This window comes from Protomyctophum bolini (assembly GCF_963924005.1).
Source record: "Protomyctophum bolini genome assembly, chromosome: 1".
NCBI lineage: Eukaryota > Metazoa > Chordata > Actinopteri > Myctophiformes > Myctophidae > Protomyctophum > Protomyctophum bolini.
The window spans coordinates 55,306,371-55,328,732 of record NC_137862.1 but is presented as its reverse complement, the minus strand read 5'-3'; the positions used below and the strand labels follow the sequence as shown (position 1 = coordinate 55,328,732).

General features: G+C 39.6%; 1 protein-coding gene across 3 annotated transcripts; it reads right to left on the bottom strand.

Moving 5' to 3' along the window:
* Nucleotides 1-1,073: 1,073 nt before the first annotated feature.
* On the bottom strand, nt 1,074-18,523 carry LOC308334015 (urokinase plasminogen activator surface receptor-like). 3 transcript variants are annotated; one of them, XM_080790581.1, is made up of 13 exons: nt 18,442-18,523; nt 17,407-17,457; nt 15,861-15,998; nt 14,114-14,236; nt 11,605-11,691; nt 11,226-11,396; nt 9,701-9,823; nt 8,574-8,690; nt 7,441-7,557; nt 5,429-5,515; nt 5,038-5,220; nt 4,370-4,486; nt 1,074-3,870 (listed from the first exon to the last, which is right to left on the bottom strand). In XM_080790581.1, exons 1-13 carry the CDS (start codon nt 18,473-18,475, stop codon nt 3,662-3,664), a joined length of 1,557 nt encoding a protein of 518 aa, XP_080646707.1. In that variant the 5' UTR covers nt 18,476-18,523; the 3' UTR covers nt 1,074-3,661. The 3 variants fall into 3 exon arrangements, with proteins under 3 accessions (XP_080646707.1, XP_080646708.1, XP_080646709.1); XM_080790582.1 differs by lacking the exon at nt 5,429-5,515; XM_080790583.1 differs by lacking the exons at nt 7,441-7,557; nt 8,574-8,690.
* Between the last annotated feature and the right edge of the window lie 3,839 nt (nt 18,524-22,362).

Genomic DNA, 22,362 nt, shown 5'->3' with positions numbered 1-22,362 from the left:
CGATTCATCTAAAAACAACTCAAATCTGTGTTTGCGATTAATCTCCCACCACTAATTGCATACATAGATTACAAGGAAATTATGAAATTCAATAAACTAAATATATGCTAATGTAAGTGTACAAGTAATTCATTCTACAAATGCCTTCTGACCACTCTAAAGGGACAGTTTTCATATTTTGCTGCTGCTATACGTTTATGCTCTTCCTGTTGGATTTAACCTGCATGATTGTGTGTATTGTTATTTTGACTGAAAGGTAAAATAAAGTGGTTTGGAGTAATACTGTGCCTTTGCATAAAAGAGAGAGGGTGGCGTAGAAGCGGCTTAATATAGTTCCGGCACACACAGAATGACTTATAAAACAGCAATAACAATAAAAACAACAATCCAATCCAATAACACAACCACTGGTAACACACTGAGGAAGATTCTAGACCACACATGGGCAACATGCGACCGGAGAATCCCCATGTACCAGCATGTAGATACAATCTCAATTAAATTCCAAATAATAATGATTTTTTATGATTGATTTATGAAGTGGTGATTGATTAATTGTACTTTATTGGTAGAAATGCAGACAGTACATTCAAACACACGTCCAAAGCGATCACCGAAAAAAGTCCTTGCGGTCTTGTTTCCATTCAGGGCAACATATAGGCCTAATTTATTAGGCTCATTTAAAGCATTTATAAATATGCTCAATACTATAATTATTTACTCGTTTTATCATATTTATGAATGGATCAAAGTAGAAAAATTGAAATTAATTCAGAATTTCACGGTGCATGTTTGTGCCGTCACATTAACATTAACTCAGAATAGCAGTGATGGATATAAAAATAGGATCCATCTTTTAATCATGATAGCTTTGAAAGGACTGTATAATTCAGAAAACATATTGTAAATCTATAACTTCAATAACTCAGCAGGGAGACCAATTAAATACCGTGCTGTATTTACCTTAAAATGAGTGAATAGCCCTTTAAATGACCATCACTGTACCAAAAATAGAAACATACCTTAAAAAATGATTTGGAGGCAGATGAAATAAAGATCGGAGAGAGTTTAAGGTTTAACCATTATTTTAGTAGGTATAAAGTCAATTTACATAGAGAATGTGCTACATGGTTCAGATAATAGTATTTAAATCAATATAATTTAGAATAATCAATTGTTGATTCCAAAAGAACCCGAAGCTGAACTGCCGAACTGAACTCCTCTTCACAGTATTTGTTCCAGGCTAAATACTGCAGATCACGTCAGATTTGTTGATATAATGTTCATTGGCTGTAGATGTTTCATGTCCGCCATGTCAGATGACAAGACCAGTATTGGCGCTCTTTCATTAGTGCAACGCCTAGATGATGAGGATGGCGTAGCGACGCAGAGTTCATCGTCCTTGGTTCAGTCATTATTGATGCCCATTGAGGCCTGGAGAGCGCCTATAGGCAGGCGTTGCCAGGCAACCTGTAGATAACTTTCCCTGCACTGAACTTTTGGCAGAGAAAGAACGCTCCCTGACTCAGTGAGCAGCTATCTCACTCGGCCAAGGTCATATACATGTAGACTCAAACCATAATAGACACTTCATTATTGCACGTTTGTGGCTGGTGGCAGACAACATGGAGATGAAAACATATTTTGGCCATAAACATGAATGACATGCACATTTAGGATGATAAGGAACAACGCTGTATAAACAGGCAGTAGGCCAAGAGTAAAATGATGATATGGAGCATAAGGTGACAATATGAATGATCCGGCCTGGGTCAAAGTTCAGTAGAATATGGGACATGGACCACTGGACATTAGTTTGTAAACAGATAAGACCCATTTTATCTATCAACTCCGCCCTTTTACAAACAATGTCAAGTTGGCAACCAAAATAAACCTAATTAAAATGGGAAATGGTGAATTTAGGATGTCCAAAATGTGGAAATAAAACAATTAAAACCTTTTTTTATATGAAAAATAATAAAAATGGAAGCATAAGCTAGCAACTAGCAACACAAATCATATAATTCTGTAAATGTACCTAATTAATTGAACAAGGTGTTGTAATGTATAGAAAACCTCAAATGACTTTCCCTATACCACAACAATAGAACTGATTATTGATTGAATGGTGGATCTGAAAAATTAGAATGATTAAGAAAATATAGGAAAGATGTAGAGGGGTATAGAAAGAGATGTATGAGATCACAGCTAAAAATATAAAAATATATCTAAATATCTACATTGAGGTAAGGGGCATTGAAGTTTAAGGTAAACAGAGAATACCATGTCATATGTTCCACCCAAAAAATGGGTCTTTATAAAATTAATGACCAAAACACCCTAAAATTTGGAGCAAAAGGTCAAATGGACCACAGGACCACCACTGGGCTTTGTCAGCCAGGTGCACCAATCACATTCGTTCAGATCACTCAGTGAGTCACATTCCAGGGCTCTCAAATAGCAGTAATAACAGTAAACTTAAGAGAGGCTATCCGTATGACAGGAGAAGTTAGTGAGAAGTCAAGATTTTCATTCTGGGTCCCGTGGAAACCTTAGCTTCCTATATTATCACCCACAAAGTTGGGTTCTCATAGCCATCCGGCCTGGATACAAGTCCATAGGAATCTATGTACATGTATCCTCCAAAATAATTTAGACAAAAATGAGATGGTATTCCTCATTCCCTCAATTCAATACTTCCTGAGTCCTCATCGGTCCTAATGGGCAGGCATACACCAGTTCCTGGAGAATGGATGAACAGAGAATGAAAGGGAAAGAAATTAAAACATGTTTTGGAGATATGAACTGGGAGATATGTGGAATAATTATTGAATTCAGAATGGTAACTTAACTATGTGATAATGGCAATGGAATGCCTGCAGCAGATGTGGGGTTCTGACTTCTTTGACTACTGACCTGTGATATAAATATCAGAGGAGAAAAATAGAAAGGAGAAAGAAATACTTTGGCCAAGGCCCAATATTAATATCAAATCAATAACAGTAATAACAAATTACTTTAACAGTGGAGGAGACAGTGGATGTCCAAGGTAACAAATGGAAAAACACCCTAAAACTGAGAGTGTCAAAAATGGTATAAACTTAACCTTGAGTGTCATGAATGGACTCAATTTTAACCTTGAAGTTGGGCAGGCTGCGTCCCCGAATGGAATGCAGAATAGTGATAAGATAGCTGTTTCTATAACAAAGAAGCAAGTGTTCTCAAAACATCAAAACAAAAGAAAATCAGAAAATGAAAGGACAATGGGTGAGGGGACACAAAACAACTGAACGAGTATGAGTGTGGTTGGTGCCAAAAAGATAATATTAATCAGTGAATCAGGGTAATTCAATAAAAATTTAAATAACCATAAAGGTTTCCAGTACTCACTATCACAGGGAAATAGTTAAGGCTGAGGCTCAGAGAGAACAAAGCAGAGCACGGTATTTAATTGGTCTCCCTGCTGAGTTATTGAAGTTATAGATTTACAATATGTTTTCTGAATTATACAGTCCTTTCAAAGCTATCATGATTAAAAGATGGATATTTTTATATCCATCAAGCAGTATGAGCATGTGCCGCCATCTTGGAGTGATGCGCCACTAAGGAGTTTCGTCTCTTGCTATAGAATCTCTTTGATCAAACTGAAGCAGCGAAACCTTCAGTTGAACAGAGCAGCAGAGACCACTGGTACTGCCAGGAGCAATAAGACGCTAACAGCGGTGCTGGTAGCGCTGTTGCACAAGTCACCCTCACAGCAGGTAACGGTTGCATGAACTGTGGTGAGAGCGTTAGCCACAGCCTCCCCCACGACGCACAAGCTCTTTGACGTGCAGCCCTTCTCTATGACAACAGCTCCTTTTCCGGTCGCTGTGAACAGACGTAAAACATGTTGTTGTGTCTGCATATAGTTAACTCTCCATGTCTAGAGTAATAATTATACAACGGGTCGTTTTGAGGAAGCAATCTGATTGGTTGAAATTATTAAATAGCATCTCGCCGTGCTTCAAACGAGCATGATGGAACGCCTAATCAAAACATAAAAATCAGCTGTGCTGATCTCCCAGAGCGGAGCCAACTGGGTTGCTATGCTAGAGATTTCCTTGGAACATTTTGGTCTAGTGGCTACATCTGTCATTAAAAATATATATGTTTTTTTTTAGCAAATAATCTTGGTTATAATGAAATTGAGTTGACTTGTGTTTTGTTTAAGGGTAATTGTTGTATAATCGCAATATTACACTGTGTAAAGGAGAGGCTGTGGTCTGAACTCTGAAGCCATAATATTTGGGTAAAGGAGAGGCTGTGGTCTGAAGCCATAATATTTGTGTAAAGGAGAGGCTGTGGATTGAAGCCATAGACTTGTTACCTCCAGGCCCTAGGGTTAGGGTTGTGAAGCATCGATCCTCTGCACCACGAGCACATGACATGATGTTGGTGCAGGTGATGATGTCTTTGCAGGTGTAGCACAAAAGGCTGGCAGGAGCTGTAGAAATTTTGAATTGGTCATATATATTGGTGATTTATTCAACCCTGCATGAACCTCATGTAACATTCACATATTTGCATAATAATAATAATATTTGCAATACTAGATTTTTTATAATCTAGAGTTGCAACACCCTCCATTGACATCCCATGATCCAAATAGAAAAGTCTGATCTGCTTGTATTAAACAACGTTAAACTCACCAACATTGCAGCTGTAAAGTGTAAGGCAAGCTTGAATTATCCTCTTTCAATCTGCAAAGCGTTTGTTTCAATAATTCAAGCTTGCCTTACAGCTGCAATGTTGATGAGTTTAACATATAAGCAGATCGGAAATTTCTATTTGGATCAATGGGCTGTCAATGGAGGGTGTTGCAACTCTAGATTCAATAGAAAATCTAGTGTTGCAAATTGCGGCTAATATTTGCATAAACTATTTATTAAACACACGTTTATTACAGTTGGCCTATGGCACAAATGCAACCCTCAACGCTCCTCATAAGCATTTCATATACTAGTATATACACACTCAAAAGTGCTAGGTACTTACGTTTGGGACGTTCGTATTCGTATTCGTATTCACGTACAGCGGTGCTGTTAGCGCTGTTGCACAAGTCACCCTCACAGCAGGTTCCATCAACTGTGGTGAGAGTGTTAACCAGAGCCTCCCCCATGTCGCACTCGATCTTTGACGAGCAGCCCTTCCGCATGACAGCGACTCCGTGTCCGGTCTCTGTGAACAGACGTAAAACATGTTGTTGTGTCTGCATATAGTTAACTCTCCATGTCTAGAGTAATAATTATACAACGGGTCGTTTTGAGGAAGCAATCTGATTGGTTGAAATGATTAAATAGCATCTCGCCGTGCTTCAAACGAGCATGATGGAACACCTAATCAAAACGTAAAAATCAGCTGTGCTGATCTCCCAGAGCGGAGTTACCTGCAGTTGTGTAGCATCGATCCTGACCACGAGCACATGACAGGATGTTTTTGCAGTTGTTGTCTTTGCAGGTGTAGCACTTGAGAGCTGTAGAGATTTTTAAATGGTCATATATATTGGTGATTTATTCAACCCTGCATGAACCTCATGTAACATTCATGTCAAAAATGTCAAATTTTCCTTTTGCTTTAAGTAGCATGTGACATGACCATTCCAAGCATTAGTTTTGCACACTCCTTGAGCTAAAAGCAGCCATAGCCACATGCCCAAATGTGCCCAAAATATGCTGACCTCATCACATTTGTCATGATGACTATGGTCGTTTTTAGCCCAAGGAGTGTATTCTGTGGAAAACTAATGCTTGGAATGGATTCAGAATCATGAAAACCCCCTAGTTTGTCACATGCTACTTAAAGCATAAGGAAAGTTTGACATTTTTGCCTGCCATAGGATGTTAATGGTAGGGTCACAAGAAACCCCTATAAAAATTGCCCAATACTTTCAGCCGGTCAGCAAGTGGATTCATGAATGTATGTATATACAGACATGTATATTGCAGACAATATATTAGGCCAATAAAAAAGACTATATACCAAATTTCCCACCCGTCCACCTCGGCAGCCGGACTAACCCAGCTAAAAATAATAATACTATTAACTAATACCAATAATACTAATCACCATAGGCGTAGTTTTAGGGCCGATTCATACTCCTATTTTAGAGCTGAATAAAAGTCGGTTCGGCGCTGTAGAGCCTACAATGTGACGTCATTTGAGGTTCGGGGGGGGGGGGGGGGGGGTACCGTCCTAAAGTCGTCTCTTCGGTGCTACTGAAATTTTCTGACGAGCCAAAATCATTTCGGCACTACAGCGCCGAAACAGCGGTAAAATAGGAGTATCCTTAATAACTCTATATATGGTCAAGAAGCGGAAAGAAAGCGACTTTATAGTCCCTTCCTGGTTTTTAAACAGCTGGTGGATGGAAATGATGGTCGCGCACGGCTGAAAATGTGGCGCGTCGGCAAAGCATTTCCGTCCTTGACGCATCATTTCCATAAACCAGGAAGTGATGCCTCCCCTATAGGCGCTTTTTCGGCGCCTCTTGACGCTGCGTATATGTTTGGGTGTACCCTTACCGTGCATTACATGAAAACTCCTGTCGGAGCAGTCGTTAAAGTTAAGTTGGATACCGTTTTCTATCTCTAACAGTTCCTCACATTTCTAGTTTTTAAGTGTATATATTTGTACGAGCACGTCTCTAAATGTTCTAATGAATTGGAAATGGTGGACCCTGTTCTATAAATAAGTGTAATGCTTTATCATATTGTCGTCCACACAGTAACAGTTTTTGTTTGAAAGGTATATATAAACATTCAGCTTACTGTGAAATAATAATGTCTACAAATGGGGTGTGGCGTCCAGAAACGTACTACTTTTTACTACTTATCAGAGGAAATTATGTAATTTAATTTTATTAAAATACTAAAATAATAAATTAATAATTTACATTCGGGGGATATCTTTCACAATAATACATAAAACTAGAATCTAGACATTCTAATTATCACAAACGTATATATATATTACAGGCCTTTTAATTACTTTTATCAGGGTTAAAGGTCAAAGGTCAGATATTGAGACAATTATATTGAGAAAACCACATGCAATATAATAATAATATTAATATAATGTGCACTGTGTGCAGGTTGCAGAGCCTCGCTACAAATGCAGATAGCTGTGGTTATTTTTCAGGGAACCTGCATATAGAGATTTCTGATGATAAAATGTTTCAAACATATTCCGAATATTTCATATACATTTCAGGATTTCTACTTAATTTTCTAGGGTGTATTTTCAATGCTATATAGTATATAGCCTACTGTATTAAGCCCAAACCACACCCGTTACCCATGGGTAAGGATCATTTAATGATCATTTCATGTTAATTTTTCACATGCATATTAATGTGTGTGTGTGTGTGTGTGTGTGTGTGTGTGTGTGTGGGCTACTTACGACAGTCCTGTTCGTCCGAGTCGTCCCTACAGTCGTTGGCTCCGTCACAAACCCAGGAGCGTCGGATGCAGTTCCCGTTGTCACAGTGGAAGTCCAGCGGTGGGCAGGTGGGAAGCGCTGAAGGGTCAAAACAAGACCAGAGGTCAGTCAACAATATCAGAGAACTGATCAGAGGAATTCAGACGACCGGGAGAGAGGAGAACATCATTGCATAACATGTAGTAAACATGCGTATATGTTTGGGTGTACCCTTACCGTGCATTACATGAAAACTCCTGTCGGAGCAGTCGTTAAAGTTAAGTTGGATACCGTTTTCTATCTCTAACAGTTCCTCACATTTCTAGTTTTTAAGTGTATATATTTGTACGAGCACGTCTCTAAATGTTCTAATGAATTGGAAATGGTGGACCCTGTTCTATAAATAAGTGTAATGCTTTATCATATTGTCGTCCACACAGTAACAGTTTTTGTTTGAAAGGTATATATAAACATTCAGCTTACTGTGAAACTGTACTGTCTACAAATGGGGTGTGGCGTCCAGAAACGTACTACTTTTTACTACTTATCAGAGGAAATTATGTAATTTTATTTTATTAAAAATACTAAAATAATAAATTAATAATTTACATTCGGGGGATATCTTTCACAATAATACATAAAACTAGAATCTAGACATTCTAATTATCACAAACGTATATATATATTACAGGCCTTTTAATTACTTTTATCAGGGTTAAAGGTCAAAGGTCAGATATTGAGACAATTATATTGAGAAAATCACATGCAATATAATAATAATATTAATATAATGTGCACTGTGTGCAGGTTGCAGAGCCTCGCTACAAATGCAGATAGCTGTGGTTATTTTTCAGGGAACCTGCATATAGAGATTTCTGATGATAAAATGTTTCAAACATATTCCGAATATTTCATATACATTTCAGGATTTCTACTTAATTTTCTAGGGTGTATTTTCAATGCTATATAGTATATAGCCTACTGTATTAAGCCCAAACCACACCCGTTACCCATGGGTAAGGATCATTTAATGATCATTTCATGTTAATTTTTCACATGCATATTAATGTGTGTGTGTGTGTGTGTGTGTGTGTGTGTGTGTGTGGGCTACTTACGACAGTCCTGTTCGTCCGAGTCGTCCCTACAGTCGTTGGCTCCGTCACAAACCCAGGAGCGTCGGATGCAGTTCCCGTTGTCACAGTGGAAGTCCAGCGGTGGGCAGGTGGGAAGCGCTGAAGGGTCAAAACAAGACCAGAGGTCAGTCAACAATATCAGAGAACTGATCAGAGGAATTCAGACGACCGGGAGAGAGGAGAACATCATTGCATAACATGTAGTAAACATGCGTATATGTTTGGGTGTACCCTTACCGTGCATTACATGAAAACTCCTGTCGGAGCAGTCGTTAAAGTTAAGTTGGATACCGTTTTCTATCTCTAACAGTTCCTCACATTTCTAGTTTTTAAGTGTATATATTTGTACGAGCACGTCTCTAAATGTTCTAATGAATTGGAAATGGTGGACCCTGTTCTATAAATAAGTGTAATGCTTTATCATATTGTCGTCCACACAGTAACAGTTTTTGTTTGAAAGGTATATATAAACATTCAGCTTACTGTGAAACTGTACTGTCTACAAATGGGGTGTGGCGTCCAGAAACGTACTACTTTTTACTACTTATCAGAGGAAATTATGTAATTTTATTTTATTAAAAATACTAAAATAATAAATTAATAATTTACATTCGGGGGATATCTTTCACAATAATACATAAAACTAGAATCTAGACATTCTAATTATCACAAACGTATATATATATTACAGGCCTTTTAATTACTTTTATCAGGGTTAAAGGTCAAAGGTCAGATATTGAGACAATTATATTGAGAAAATCACATGCAATATAATAATAATATTAATATAATGTGCACTGTGTGCAGGTTGCAGAGCCTCGCTATACAAATGCAGATAGCTGTGGTTATTTTTCAGGGAACCTGCATATAGAGATTTCTGATGATAAAATGTTTCAAACATATTCCGAATTTTTTCATACATTTCAGGATTTCTACTTAATTTTCTAGGGTGTATTTTCAATGCTATATAGTATATAGCCTACTGTATTAAGCCACAAACCACACCCGTTACCCATGGGTAAGGATCATTTAATGATCATTTCATGTTAATTTTTCACATGCATATTAATGTGTGTGTGTGTGTGTGTGTGTGTGTGTGGGCTACTTACGACAGTTCTGTTCGTCCGAGCCCGAGTCGTCCCTACAGTCGTTGGCTCCGTCACAAACCCAGGAGCGTTGGATGCACCTCCCGTTGTCACAGTGGAATTCCAGCGGTGAGCAGGTGGGAAGCGCTGAAGGGTCAAAACAAGACCAGAGGTCAGTCAACAATATCAGAGAACTGATCAGAGGAATTCAGACGACCGGGAGAGAGGAGAACATCATTGCATAACATGTAGTAAACATCATAATTCATACTGTTATACGCAATGATGTAGTCTCTAATACATATTAACCTTTAAACTTGACACCCTTTCTTGCGGTATAGGCTTTTAACCCATTTAGACCTGAGTTAAAAACATTCACTTTGAAAGAATATATGTTCAATGATTTGTGCCACATTTTTACGATTTTCAAAAATAGCAGACCTACAAGCTCGTGAGCTTGTAGATCTGCTATTTTTCAATAGCTAAATTATAACATGATGTTTAAAACACCAAAAGGGGTTCCCGCCCAAAATGGGTTAAAAGGTGAAACAGACAATCCTGGACCAGTAAAAATGATGTAAAACCCACACCCACAGCATTAACAAAGAAGAGGATACCTGTAAAAAGGAACATGCGGAAAACTACCAGCACAAAAAAACAGAGTTACAAAAGGCCGTGACGAACATGAGGAGAGCTATAAATCAGTCAATGAACTGAACACATCGCATCAGAGCATTTAAAAGACCACTGCAATAAAGCTAAGCAGTCGTCTTCACTCATCAGATGGAACTTTCAAGCCAACATGGTTCTAAATAGGCACAGTGACTCCCTCAGTGACATGAGCTTTGGAGGAGCAAACCTAGTTGGAAAACATTCCTGACAAATTACGTCAGTAAATTATAATCTTATCAAGCCATGTTGGGCGGCCAATGAAATGGCTGGCAGAAACCACAGACGGACGGACTGCCATCTTGGTGCGTCAGCCATGCAGTTATTGTGTGACGCATGGATGTCGTATGGCGCTTGTAGAAACCTGCTTAGTGGTTAAGCATGAACCTCATGTAACATTCACATATTTGCATAATAATAATAATATTTGCAATACTAGATTTTTTATAATTCAGAGTTGCAACACCCTCCATTGACACCCATGATCCAAATAGAAAAGTCTGATCTGCTTGTATTAAACAACGTTAAACTCACCAACATTGCAGCTGTAAGGTGTAAGGCAAGCTTGAATTATCCTCTTTCAATCTGCAAAGCGTTTGTTTCAATAATTCAAGCTTGCCTTACAGCTGCAATGTTGAAGAGTTTAACATACAAGCAGATCGGAAATTTCTATTTGGATCAATGGGCTGTCAATGGAGGGTGTTGCAACTCTAGATTCAATAGAAAATCTAGTGTTGCAAATTGCGGCTAATATTTGCATAAACTATTTATTAAACACACGTTTATTACAGTTGGCCTATGGCACAAATGCAACCCTCAACGCTCCTCATAAGCATTTCATATACTAGTATATACACACTCAAAAGTGCTAGGTACTTACGTTTGGGACGTTCGTATTCACGTACAGCGGTGCTGTTAGCGCTGTTGCACAAGTCACCCTCACAGCAGGTTCCATCAACTGTGGTGAGAGTGTTAACCAGAGCCTTCCCCATGTCGCACTCGATCTTTGACGAGCAGCCCTTCCGCATGACAGCGACTCCGTGTCCGGTCTCTGTGAACAGACGTAAAACATGTTGTTGTGTCTGCATATAGTTAACTCTCCATGTCTAGAGTAATAATTATACAACGGGTCGTTTTGAGGAAGCAATCTGATTGGTTGAAATGATTAAATAGCATCTCGCCGTGCTTCAAACGAGCATGATGGAACACCTAATCAAAACGTAAAAATCAGCTGTGCTGATCTCCCAGAGCGGAGTTACCTGCAGTTGTGTAGCATCGATCCTGACCACGAGCACATGACAGGATGTTTTTGCAGTTGTTGTCTTTGCAGGTGTAGCACTTGAGAGCTGTAGAGATTTTTAAATGGTCATATATATTGGTGATTTATTCAACCCTGCATGAACCTCATGTAACATTCATGTCAAAAATGTCAAATTTTCCTTTTGCTTTAAGTAGCATGTGACATGACCATTCCAAGCATTAGTTTTGCACACTCCTTGAGCTAAAAGCAGCCATAGCCACATGCCCAAATGTGCCCAAAATATGCTGACCTCATCACATTTGTCATGATGACTATGGTCGTTTTTAGCCCAAGGAGTGTATTCTGTGGAAAACTAATGCTTGGAATGGATTCAGAATCATGAAAACCCCCTAGTTTGTCACATGCTACTTAAAGCATAAGGAAAGTTTGACATTTTTGCCTGCCATATAGGATGTTAATGGTAGGGTCACAAGAAACCCCTATAAAAAATGCCCAATACTTTCAGCCGGTCAGCAAGTGGATTCATGAATGTATGTATATACAGACATGTATATTGTAGACAATATATTAGGCCAATAAAAAAGACTATATACCAAATTTCCCACCCGTCCACCTCGGCAGCCGGACTAACCCAGCTAAAAATAATAATACTATTAACTAATACCAATAATACTAATCACCATAGGCGTAGTTTTAGGGCCTGAATAAAAGTCGGTTCGGCGCTGTAGAGCCTACAATGTGACGTCATTTGAGGTTCGGGGGGGGGGGGGGGGGGGGGGGGGGGGGGTACCGTCCTAAAGTCGTCTCTTCGGTGCTACTGAAATTTTCTGACGAGCCAAAATCATTTCGGCACTACAGCGCCGAAACAGCGGTAAAATAGGAGTATCCTTAATAACTCTATATATGGTCAAGAAGCGGAAAGAAAGCGTCTTTATAGTCCCTTCCTGGTTTTTAAACAGCTGGTGGATGGAAATGATGGTCGCGCACGGCTGAAAATGTGGCGCGTCGGCAAAGCATTTCCGTCCTTGACGCATCATTTCCATAAACCAGGAAGTGATGCCTCCCCTATAGGCGCTTTTTCGGCGCCTCTTGACGCTGCGTATATGTTTGGGTGTACCCTTACCGTGCATTACATGAAAACTCCTGTCGGAGCAGTCGTTAAAGTTAAGTTCAGTCAGACAACTCACGAATAGATTAAACAATATTTATTGCAGCATGAGTAATGAGTGTGCATATGATATTTGACTTGGCGTTCGGCTCTGCTGGAATTCTCCCTGCTTGGCATGATTAGCAACAACATAAAACATAAGAGCAGGGAGATAGATATACAATAACCCCCCCATGGGGAGCATAGATAGCAGAGCCCACCGGTGGTGCTGGGGTGGTGGTGGGAGAAAACATCACATACAACCGGGAACCATGAGCAGAGGAAGGCAGGAAGAGCAAGGAGTCTAGTGAGCTTAAGTAGCCTGCCCAATTAGTCAGCTGACTGCCGCATCGGCGAATGACGTGTGAGACTTGTACACACGTATACTCCCACATAGTAATGCAGAATGTTAACCCCTTGAGCATAGTAAGGGCATTTGAGCATGGCAAGACCTCCCTTGAGGTTGACTGACTGAACTGACTCCGCGAGCTGCGTTTGATTTGGATACCGTTTTCTATCTCTAACAGTTCCTCACATTTCTAGTTTTTAAGTGTATATATTTGTACGAGCACGTCTCTAAATGTTCTAATGAATTGGAAATGGTGGACCCTGTTCTATAAATAAGTGTAATGCTTTATCATATTGTCGTCCACACAGTAACAGTTTTTGTTTGAAAGGTATATATAAACATTCAGCTTACTGTGAAATAATAATGTCTACAAATGGGGTGTGGCGTCCAGAAACGTACTACTTTTTACTACTTATCAGAGGAAATTATGTAATTTTATTTTATTAAAATACTAAAATAATAAATTAATAATTTACATTCGGGGGATATCTTTCACAATAATACATAAAACTAGAATCTAGACATTCTAATTATCACAAACGTATATATATTACAGGCCTTTTAATTACTTTTATCAGGGTTAAAGGTCAAAGGTCAGATATTGAGACAATTATATTGAGAAAATCACATGCAATATAATAATAATATTAATATAATGTGCACTGTGTGCAGGTTGCAGAGCCTCGCTATACAAATGCAGATAGCTGTGGTTATTTTTCAGGGAACCTGCATATAGAGATTTCTGATGATAAAATGTTTCAAACATATTCCGAATATTTCATACATTTCAGGATTTCTACTTAATTTTCTAGGGTGTATTTTCAATGCTATATAGTATATAGCCTACTGTATTAAGCCACAAACCACACCCGTTACCCATGGGTAAGGATCATTTAATGATCATTTCATGTTAATTTTTCACATGCATATTAATGTGTGTGTGTGTGTGTGTGTGTGTGTGTGTGTGTGTGTGTGTGTGTGTGTGTGTGTGTGTGTGTGTGGGCTACTTACGACAGTTCTGTTCGTCCGAGCCGTCCCCACAGTCGTTGGCTCCGTCACAAACCCAGGAGCGTCGGATGCAGTTCCCGTTGTCACAGTGGAAGTCCAGCGGTGGGCAGGTGGGAACTGGAAGCGCTGGTGGGTCAAAACAAGACCAGAGGTCAGTCAACAATATCAGAGAACTGATCAGAGGAATTCAGACGACCGGGAGAGAGGAGAACATCATTGCATAACATGTAGTAAACATCATAATTCATACTGTTATACGCAATGATGTAGTCATTGCGTATATGGGGGGGGGGGGGGTACCGTCCTAAAGTCGTCTCTTCGGTGCTACTGAAATTTTCTGACGAGCCAAAATCATTTCGGCACTACAGCGCCGAAACAGCGGTAAAATAGGAGTATCCTTAATAACTCTATATATGGTCAAGAAGCGGAAAGAAAGCGTCTTTATAGTCCCTTCCTGGTTTTTAAACAGCTGGTGGATGGAAATGATGGTCGCGCACGGCTGAAAATGTGGCGCGTCGGCAAAGCATTTCCGTCCTTGACGCATCATTTCCATAAACCAGGAAGTGATGCCTCCCCTATAGGCGCTTTTTCGGCGCCTCTTGACGCTGCGTATATGTTTGGGTGTACCCTTACCGTGCATTACATGAAAACTCCTGTCGGAGCAGTCGTTAAAGTTAAGTTGGATACCGTTTTCTATCTCTAACAGTTCCTCACATTTCTAGTTTTTAAGTGTATATATTTGTACGAGCACGTCTCTAAATGTTCTAATGAATTGGAAATGGTGGACCCTGTTCTATAAATAAGTGTAATGCTTTATCATATTGTCGTCCACACAGTAACAGTTTTTGTTTGAAAGGTATATATAAACATTCAGCTTACTGTGAAATAATAATGTCTACAAATGGGGTGTGGCGTCCAGAAACGTACTACTTTTTACTACTTATCAGAGGAAATTATGTAATTTAATTTTATTAAAATACTAAAATAATAAATTAATAATTTACATTCGGGGGATATCTTTCACAATAATACATAAAACTAGAATCTAGACATTCTAATTATCACAAACGTATATATATTACAGGCCTTTTAATTACTTTTATCAGGGTTAAAGGTCAAAGGTCAGATATTGAGACAATTATATTGAGAAAATCACATGCAATATAATAATAATATTAATATAATGTGCACTGTGTGCAGGTTGCAGAGCCTCGCTACAAATGCAGATAGCTGTGGTTATTTTTCAGGGAACCTGCATATAGAGATTTCTGATGATAAAATGTTTCAAACATGTTCCGAATATTTCACACATTTCAGGATTTCTACTTAATTTTCTAGGGTGTATTTTCAATGCTATATAGTATATAGCCTACTGTATTAAGCCCAAACCACACCCGTTACCCATGGGTAAGGATCATTTAATGATCATTTCATGTTAATTTTTCACATGCATATTAATGTGTGTGTGTGTGTGTGTGTGTGTGTGTGTGTGTGTGTGTGTGTGGGCTACTTACGACATACGACTACTTACGACTTACGACAATCATTTGTATCAGCATCAACTAAGATGCTGAACGAGGCTCTGAAACAGCGGTAACTACGTGAGGCCTGATAATCCACATAATGTGTGCAATTGTGTAATGTTGTGTCTTCCTCTGTAATGTATTTTTGTTGTCTTTGATGTTTTATGTGTGGCTGCAGCTGGGGTGAAAGCCCAAGACAAATTTCCCTTGTGGACAATAAAGTTTACCTTGACCTTGACCTTGACCTTGACAGTTCTGTTCGTCCGAGCCGTCCCCACAGTCGCTGTCTCCGTCACAAACCCAGGAGCGTCGGATGCACTTCCCGTTGTCACAGTGGAAGTCCAGCGGTGGGCAGGTGGGAAGCGCTGGTGGGTCAAAACAAGACCAGAGGTCAGTCAACAATATCAGAGAACTGATCAGAGGAATTCAGACGACCGGGAGAGAGGAGAACATCATTGCATAACATGTAGTAAACATCATAATTCATACTGTTATACGCAATGATGTAGTCTCTAATACATATTAACCTTTAAACTTGACACCCTTTCTTGCGGTATAGGCTTTTAACCCATTTAGACCTGAGTTAAAAACATTCACTTTGAAAGAATATATGTTCAATGATTTGTGCCACATTTTTACGATTTTCAAAAATAGCAGACCTACAAGCTCGTGAGCTTGTAGATCTGCTATTTTTCAATAGCTAAATTATAACATGATGTTTAAAACACCAAAAGGGGTTCCCGCCCAAAATGGGTTAAAAGGTGAAACAGACAATCCTGGACCAGTAAAAATGATGTAAAACCCACACCCACAGCATTAACAAAGAAGAGGATACCTGTAAAAAGGAACATGCGGAAAACTACCAGCACAAAAAAACAGAGTTACAAAAGGCCGTGACGAACATGAGGAGAGCTATAAATCAGTCAATGAACTGAACACATCGCATCAGAGCATTTAAAAGACCACTGCAATAAAGCTAAGCAGTCGTCTTCACTCATCAGATGGAACTTTCAAGCCAACATGGTTCTAAATAGGCACAGTGACTCCCTCAGTGACATGAGCTTTGGAGGAGCAAACCTAGTTGGAAAACATTCCTGACAAATTACGTCAGTAAATTATAATCTTATCAAGCCATGTTGGGCGGCCAATGAAATGGCTGGCAGAAACCACAGACGGACGGACTGCCATCTTGGTGCGTCAGCCATGCAGTTATTGTGTGACGCATGGATGTCGTATGGCGCTTGTAGAAACCTGCTTAGTGGTTAAGCATGAACCTCATGTAACATTCACATATTTGCATAATAATAATAATATTTGCAATACTAGATTTTTTATAATTCAGAGTTGCAACACCCTCCATTGACACCCATGATCCAAATAGAAAAGTCTGATCTGCTTGTATTAAACAACGTTAAACTCACCAACATTGCAGCTGTAAGGTGTAAGGCAAGCTTGAATTATCCTCTTTCAATCTGCAAAGCGTTTGTTTCAATAATTCAAGCTTGCCTTACAGCTGCAATGTTGATGAGTTTAACATATAAGCAGATCGGAAATTTCTATTTGGATCAATGGGCTGTCAATGGAGGGTGTTGCAACTCTAGATTCAATAGAAAATCTAGTGTTGCAAATTGCGGCTAATATTTGCATAAACTATTTATTAAACACACGTTTATTACAGTTGGCCTATGGCACAAATGCAACCCTCAACGCTCCTCATAAGCATTTCATATACTAGTATATAGGCCTACACACTCAAAAGTTCTAGGTACTTACGTGTGGCATAGTCAAAATAATAACTGAGTCCACAGGAGAAGAAGCTGCTCACTGAAAATAAAAACATATAATACAAAACGAATGAATTGATGAGACAATAATACACTTTGCATAAATATCTGCATTTTAATTATCCCTAAAAATTAAAAATAAAAAACCACCATCAGACCGCTGACTGAAATTAAATTAGAACAAATTAACAAAATGGGGTTTTTGACTGTAAAACACTCCTGGGGCAATTCTAACATCTACCCTGGCTTTTGTGTTCACCACAGACAGTTTTTAAGTTGCTTGATTCAACCAAATATCTACATTTATTTGATATCCATTGTTGTCTGTTGGTTTGTATTAAGTTCTGTAAAAGTGGTGGTATTAGGGCTTGTTTGTTAGCAGTTAGTATACCGCCCGCTCCGTCGCTGGTTGTGGTGGGCTGGTCTGGGCCAAATTTCCGTGAAAATGACCGGGCCAAATTTTTGTCCCAGTCCAGCCCTGTCCGAGGCTACACATTAATGTATAGTTTGATGTATTGGAGAAGAACGTATATGTCATTTTATGATGGTGTCTCTGTACTGTATATAGTTGCATCATCACTGCTGTCTGTGCGTTGGCCTGTTTAGCTTTTTATTGCTAATAGTCAATACAAATATTGTTGAAATTGTAAATATACGGCAAGGTGAAAACATTGGTCATGATCCTAAATAAAATAAAAACACTGTGTCACTATGTCATTTTGTTTTTATTAATTACATTTTAATTAATTAATTTTAATTAAAAATGTAACTATTAATATAACATTATAACTCATAAAAGGTTGTATTATGTCTCCCTGCCCTTCTATCTACATACATTTAGATCGTGTCAAAGGTCATGTCTCACCTAGACACAGGATCTGACCTGGCAGGCTCTATTCATTACATAACAAATAAAAACTCAGAAAACGGGTTCAAATCCGGGGTAGAAGAGTAAATTTACAGATTTAATGAATTCAAACTCATAATCTTAATAATAGTAGTACAACTATAAATAATTACTCACAGAGGAGAACGCAGGCCACGGTGAGTAGTTTCATCTTCTCTTGAACGGCTCCGAAAAACCTTCTACTTCGTGTTCATAGTGAACTAATATAGTTACAGAGAGAGAGAGAGAGAGAGAGAGAGAGAGAGAGAGAGAGAGATAGGTGCAGGGCGGGGGGGGGGGGGCGGGGGGTTAGGTTACGGTTAGTTCACGTCATGCCGTGAGCTCAGCATGGTTTTTAAAACTTCTTCTTTAGTAAACTGCTCTAATTTCCTCTTTTTCGGAAGAGAGGCTGAGAAAACGAAGTGAGGTCATTCCTTGCAGGTCCTTTTCTTATTCGAAGTAGAAATCAAGTACGTTGCATTAAAATGACAAATTCCATGATTGGACAGAGGGTCACTGTATATGCTCATTCATAAAGTATCATTCTTGTTACAGCAGGTCTCTCCATTCCAGAGATAATACTGATTATGTCATTTTGACCATGCCCTTAGACCTTTTGAGGTCTGTTCTGGATGTTGGTCTTAAAGGGATAATTTAAGTTGTATGAAATACTTGCCATTAATATAGTGGTTGTTGTAACTGTATTAATTGATTGCTAGAGTCCCGTGGTGGGCGTTCTGCTCTGGTTTTGGTCCGGTCATTTTGTGGGGGGCACTCCATGGGGCCACGCATTAAAAGTTAATTAATCCACAACACTAACGTAATTTCTATCGGTGACCTATTTCTAAAATATTAGTGCAACTTTCGTAAATGTTTTACCCCTCTATCACACAGAACTATGTTTTTTGTGTCCATATCACTACGCCCAAAAAATAGTTCCATGTGATAGAGGGGTCAAAATTGAACGAAAGTTGCACGAATATTTTAGAAATAAGTAAACAATACAAATGACGTTAGTTTTGTTGATTAAGGTTCCATCATGGAGTAAAATCTTTCCGGTGATAAAATGGCCAAACCAAAGAACAAGATTCCTATACAGGAACTCCTCACTGGTCAACAAAAACACCTTGAAACCCTAACAGGAGCCCTCGTACAAGGTTTCTTCGACTATGCATGCACCTCCCGGTACCACAGCACCTCAAAGGCCCTTAAAACAAGGCTCCAGACTTCCCAAAACAAACTGGTCAGGCTCCTACTTGGCCTCACTCCCCTAACCCACCTCGCCCCTGCCCACTTTGACTGGCTGGAATGGCTTAGGGTTGACAACAGAAGTCTTGTGGACCAGACCCATCTTGCAATGGGTCTGGTCCACAAGATTCGCTACACCACCAAGATACCCATGTACCTGTCTAGATACTTCCTTAATGTCAACGAAGTCCACACCCACAACACCAGAGGGAGATCAACAAACCATGTGCAACCCAGATTCGGCACAAACAAGGGTCTAAATTCATTCCGCTCCTATGCCTACAAAATGTGGAACTCCCTACAAACAGTCATTAAGACATGCAAATCCAGCTTGACTCCTTCAAAACTGCTCTCAAAGGGCACCTACGGACGGCTGCAATTCGAAACTGGCCCCTGTAAAATCTGAATCCCCCACCCACCCCTTTCCCCCCCTCACTGTATATGTTTCTTTTCCCTTTTTACCTCCTCTATGATGATTGGCTGTTGACTATAGTTGTGTATATTCGTACATCTCTTAATGTTTTGATGAATTGAAAATGGTGGACCCTATTGTAAACAAGTGTAATGCTTTATGGTGTTGTCCACTCACAGTTAACAGTTTTTTGTATTGAGTTGTACTTGAAATGTAGGCTACTGTAATTCTGCAAATCTGTGAAGTTGCCCGAATGGCCAAGGCTCCAAGAACAGTCAGAAATGCCGTTTCAGGGTATTTATTTCTCCCCCAAAACTCCTCCACCAAAGTCCAGTACAGGTTCAACAGGACAATAACAATAATACTGAAAAATGACAAAACAAACTAAACACTTGAGCAAACACTACTGAAGAAAACCCAACTGGATAAGAGCTCTCTTCAGGCTGTACCTTGATCACACAAGGCCCTGTAGCTCTCCCTCAGGGATGTTACCTGTGTCATTGCCCACTTCTAACTAACTAGCCTGTCCCTGCACTCCTCCTTTAAATAGGAGTGCATCCTACCACTGGGCACAGACTCAATTAGCACATTTCTTCTCACATACTTCACTAATATAAATACTTCCATCAACAACACCTTGAATAAACAGTAACCTAAACATTCTCAATAATGTGTTACAATTAAAGAAGTATAAATAAGCATGAACTCAATGACAAATACTCAAAGCATAAGGAGGAACGTTCCCTCTCGCATTGCACTTGGCCCCTTCCTCATCAAGGGAAATGCCACCAGCAGTGCAGGTCAGGAGAGACAACTAACCAATCAGTGATTACAATCTCAATAAAGTTTAAAACCATAGTCCTGGCATGTTATAGGAAACCGTTTCATGTGTGTTTGTATATAGGGCACGGGTTGCCCCGTGACAAAATCAATCAATCAAACTGTGACACTTACTGTAATGTTTGGTTCTTCAACTTCTTCTGTTCAAGGTTCAAGGTTGTGATCTTATACAAACAATGTTAGTCCCCATGCGGCACAGAAAACATACACCAATATAGTTTAGGCCAGTGGTTCCCAAACGCTTTCATATCAAGGACCCCCAAATTGACACTAATTTGCCCACGGACCCCCATTAGAAAATATATGACAGCGACCCCCATAAGAGAAGATTTTCACGCAGTGATTCTCAACCCATTTAATTTCAAGTACCAGTTTGACATGCATACGGACCCCCATTTAATGGCATTTCTATATATGGGACCCCCAATTCATATTGTAAAATCAATGTTAATTTAACTCCAACTAACAACTTTGGTTCCATTTGTACACTCTCAGAGTTACAGACCCATAAGGGTCCATTTGGTTACAAACTATCATTTAGCTGGGGACCCCCTGGAACTCCCTCAAGGACCCCTGGGGGTCCCAGGACCCCACTTTGGGAACCACTGGTTTAGGCTACTTTAGGTACTTTGTGCCTCCCGCTAGAACAATTGTGCTGACTTTAATATTTCCTGTGTTTTGTTTTGTTCATTATTGTTAAATTCAGTGTTGACGTGTAGGTACAGTAGCTAGTTAGGAAAATAAGGAACAAACTGCGTCTGACGCATCATTTAATTCTCAAATAAGGGATGATTCTGTATTTTAAGGGACAGGTGGCAACCCTATGTGTGTGTGTGTGTGTGTGTGTGTGTGTGTGTGTGTGTGTGTGTCCTCAGTGAGAATGTACTACAAACATATCCCTGTGTGTTTCATCTCTGTGATAAGCCAGCCATCTTTAGATCTTTGACAGCTAATACACCACTAGTTGTTGTGGACGGTTGATGAAGAGTCTGACAACTAATATTCATACACATATGGTGGAGGAAACCATGCAAGGCATGCACCAACCTGCTCATCGGGAGCAATTAGGGGTTCAGAGTCTTGCTCAAGTACACTTCAACACTAACTCATGGGGGAGCCCATAGGGATCGAACTGGGAATCTCACGGTTCCGATCCTTAATGGAGTATTATACTCCAAGTTCCCATCCGGCTGTTTCGCCGGCCGCAAGCTTTTTATTCCTAGGATAGCTCAGGAAAGGAGATCGGTGATCTGAGCCATGAAACAGCCCCCCCCACCCAGCAGTTGTCGGCCGAGAACGGCGACCTAGTTGGCGATTGAAGACGTGACGAAGATGGACGACGGTATATCCTTCCCATCTGTTCAGTGGTGAGAACCATATATGGTCGCATCACAGTTTTACAAGTAAAATGATGCGGTCGGGCAGAAAACTGATATTTTTCTCTTTGCTCTATTTCCTGTGCGTAAAATAAACTTTGTGAACCTTTAACGTGATACTGTCTCGTGTTCTCCCGGGCCCGCCGCTGCTGTCGCCGTACCAAAGGTATAGCCTATACTTCA